General features: G+C 55.3%; 1 protein-coding gene across 4 annotated transcripts in view; it reads right to left on the bottom strand.

Annotated features, from left to right (window-relative positions):
• H310_08763 (polynucleotide kinase 3'-phosphatase) overlaps positions 1–1,998 on the bottom strand; it is a 2,507-nt gene extending 509 nt beyond the window's left edge. The window contains exons 1-10 of one of the 4 annotated variants that reach the window (XM_008874625.1): positions 1,578–1,998; positions 1,403–1,510; positions 1,284–1,356; positions 1,114–1,220; positions 987–1,056; positions 832–930; positions 651–769; positions 493–528; positions 274–426; positions 53–215 (exon numbers count right to left, since the gene is read on the bottom strand). In XM_008874625.1, the coding sequence (XP_008872847.1) occupies positions 90–215; positions 274–426; positions 493–528; positions 651–769; positions 832–930; positions 987–1,056; positions 1,114–1,220; positions 1,284–1,356; positions 1,403–1,510; positions 1,578–1,976 (1,290 nt within the window). In that variant the 5' untranslated portion in view covers positions 1,977–1,998 and the 3' untranslated portion in view covers positions 53–89. Of the gene's footprint in view, positions 1–52; positions 216–273; positions 770–831; positions 931–986; positions 1,057–1,113; positions 1,221–1,283; positions 1,357–1,402; positions 1,511–1,577 lie in introns of those variants that run through there. The other 3 variants (XM_008874624.1, XM_008874627.1, XM_008874626.1) reach the window with 3 other exon arrangements.
• Positions 1,999–2,913: the final 915 nt, after the last annotated feature.

A 2,913-nucleotide genomic window follows, 5' to 3' on the forward strand; every position in this document is an offset into this window, starting at 1 on the left:
TGGACGAAATGGCGGCGGAAGCCGCCGTCCTTCGCGAGATCGTCTCCAAGTAGCGACAACACGCATCGCACTCGTGACATTGGAGTGAGTTATCCCAACAGGAACGACGTCAACAGAGATTTGTCTTGTTCCACAAAGCTCGCGGACGGCTCGGCGACCAGGTGTGGCAGCGGGACGAACGGGACGTGTACGACGGATGCAAACCCTTCGGCGACCTACGACGAAATCGCTCACAGAGATCGATCGGGTCGTTGCAAGTCTCGGTCCATGTACCGTCGGCACTTGGACGTTCTTGAAGAAGCCATGAATGACCATGTCGGGCACAGTCGGTTTGGACGCGTCGGACGAAGTCAGCATCCGAAACTCCTTCAAGTGAAACACGAGCGCCTTTGGCAGGTCCAAGTAGAATGCGCGCACGGGGACATTCTACGTCGACGAATTATCACGAGGCATCGGAGAGAGCGGGTCGACAACGGGAGGCACGCGTCGTACGTGGTCTCTAGCCATGGCAATCCACTCGGCACGACTCTACACGTGAGCAGGACGTCAGCGAGCGCGATCGCACGTCGTTTACGACGAATCGAGTCCCGATGAAGGTCCATGGCAGACGCAACAACGAGGGCGGGGGGTGAGATGATGGGAGGCACGACCTTGATGTCGCGGTTTGTGTTGTCAATCACAACGCTCTTGCCTTGAGATAGCATGTCCTGCGCGGCTGCTTTGCACTTGGCCAGTGTTTTCAACGTGTCTTGGTTAATCCGGCCATGCGCTGCGACGGACGTCAGTCGTCGTTCATGCCGCGATCGAAATGACAAACGATGCACGGCTTACTCGAAAAGTACGCTTTGCAAAAGGACGACTTGCCCGATGCTGGACTCCCCACGAGAACAACCAACTCCTGGGAGTCGGTCGACGCGACTTGAAATGCGGCTGCATTCAAACACCCACCATCAACCATGGGCATGACACGTTCTTGGTGACGTCACCGTGTTCCGTCTGGAGCAGAGAGCGGGGGTCGTGGCCCAGCTCAAACGATTCGGGATTACAATGGAGACCCTACTCGCCAAACGAGTTGAAGCACTACGCGCCATGAAGTGAGAGCTGGAGCGAAACCAGTGTCGACTTGAGGAAGAATCGCTCGGGCGTGGAAAACGCAATGCCGACGTTCAGAGCAAACTTGTAGTCGGCGCACGAAAAGTCTTTTTTGCTCTTTCCAGCAGCTGCAACGGGACGGCGTTATGTTGGTGTCTGCCGCCCCCGCGGTCGTCAGGACGCTTGGTTACCTTTCGGCCTGCCCGCGGCGTCGCCACAATAAAAGCTGTTGGCGAGGTCGACGTCCAAGTTACAATGACGGAGCTATGTGCATGTCGTGTGGACATCCATAACGCGGCATGCTTCGTACCATCAACGTCCATGCTCCGATGCGGGGCTTTCGCATGATGTCGTCGGAAGACATGAGAAACACGCGAAGGGGCATATTGAGTTGGGCGGCGATCGCGTTGATCTTGGTCTACATGTGGAGGAGAGCGGCAACGTGTCAGAGTGGCGTGAAAGATTTTGGAATGGCATGGCAGTACCTTGAGCTCAGTGGCGCTGACGCGGCCCTTGGACAACCCGCTCTGGTTGGAGAAGACCACAACTTGGTATCCATCCGCCACGACATTGCGAAGCGCGGTGGGAACACACTCGTTCCAGAACTTCCAATCCTTCGCGTCAGTGGGAAACGTCTTGCCGCTCTTCGTCGAGATCAGCGTGCTGTCCAAGTCCAAGGCGGCGATCTTGGCAAGGGTCTTCGTTCCACAGGACGGAGCGGCAAAGTTGCACATGTACAGCACCGTTCCAATCTCCTCCCACGTGCACTCGCCGACCGCAGGCGACTCGGGCCTTTCAACTGACTTGGCTTTCTTCGCTGTGGAGGTATCTCTGCCGTCGTCGGCCGCGGGCCGCTTGGCCGTCTTGGTCACAAACTTGTCCATGCCATTGTGACACCGATTCGACCGGTGAAGGATTTTAAATCCTTGACGATTGTTTCAAATGTTTTTAAAAATTCCGAACGAATGCATCTTAAGCATTTCATCTATTTTAAATAAACTTTTTCAATCGACATACAAACCATTTGTTCTGTTGAGGAAATTAAAAAAAACGACGATTTTCAAAATCGCTGGACGTTCGCCACAACGCTGTGATGCCAAGACTTGGAGGTGCATGGAGGACGAGAGGCGGAGATGGAGCAGCTATCGATGCGAGGTTGACACAGAGGTCTGGGTCCGTGGCACTCCGGGGGTCCTGATGGGACCTCCTAAACCCCGAAACCATTGTGGGAGACCTCATGAGGGGCTGTGTTCTTTTCTGTGTCTTCTCACATAGGGATGCCTCCCGTACAACCCACCCCGAACAAAGCAAGGCACTGGGCCACGTGTCCTGCGGTCGCTGCGTCGACCTCAACATCGATCCATATCCCATCTGTCTATTCGTGATAGCATTCTCTTGCCAACGGAGTTTGTGGCTATTCCACGTCGAGTGGCCTTGGCCATTCCCGCGTGGAAGAGAAGTTCGTCTTCGTACTACAAGCTCTTGCGGTACCCCGCTGAGCGTTCCATTCACTGCGTGTTTGCCTGAATTATCGTCACATGAACCAACCACATCTCGGGAGCTTGCTCAACCCGCCAACGGTGAACGCCATGTGGTGATTTACACGGCGAGAACAGGCATGACTCGTCGACTTCGTCAACGCAAAGTTGCCGAATGCAGGATTTTGGTCCTGTCGCCCCATGCAACCGTGGACAAGGTGTACGGAGACCTCGCCGCCATCACAAACCACGTAACCCTCGGCGACTCGTTCTGACTGAGCTCACAACCATAGAGCACGCCGCCGTGAATCTCCTGGCGCTGGAATCTCAAGAATGCGTGTGG

This window comes from Aphanomyces invadans, assembly GCF_000520115.1.
Source record: "Aphanomyces invadans strain NJM9701 unplaced genomic scaffold supercont1.18, whole genome shotgun sequence".
Classification (NCBI taxonomy): domain Eukaryota; phylum Oomycota; class Saprolegniomycetes; order Saprolegniales; family Verrucalvaceae; genus Aphanomyces; species Aphanomyces invadans.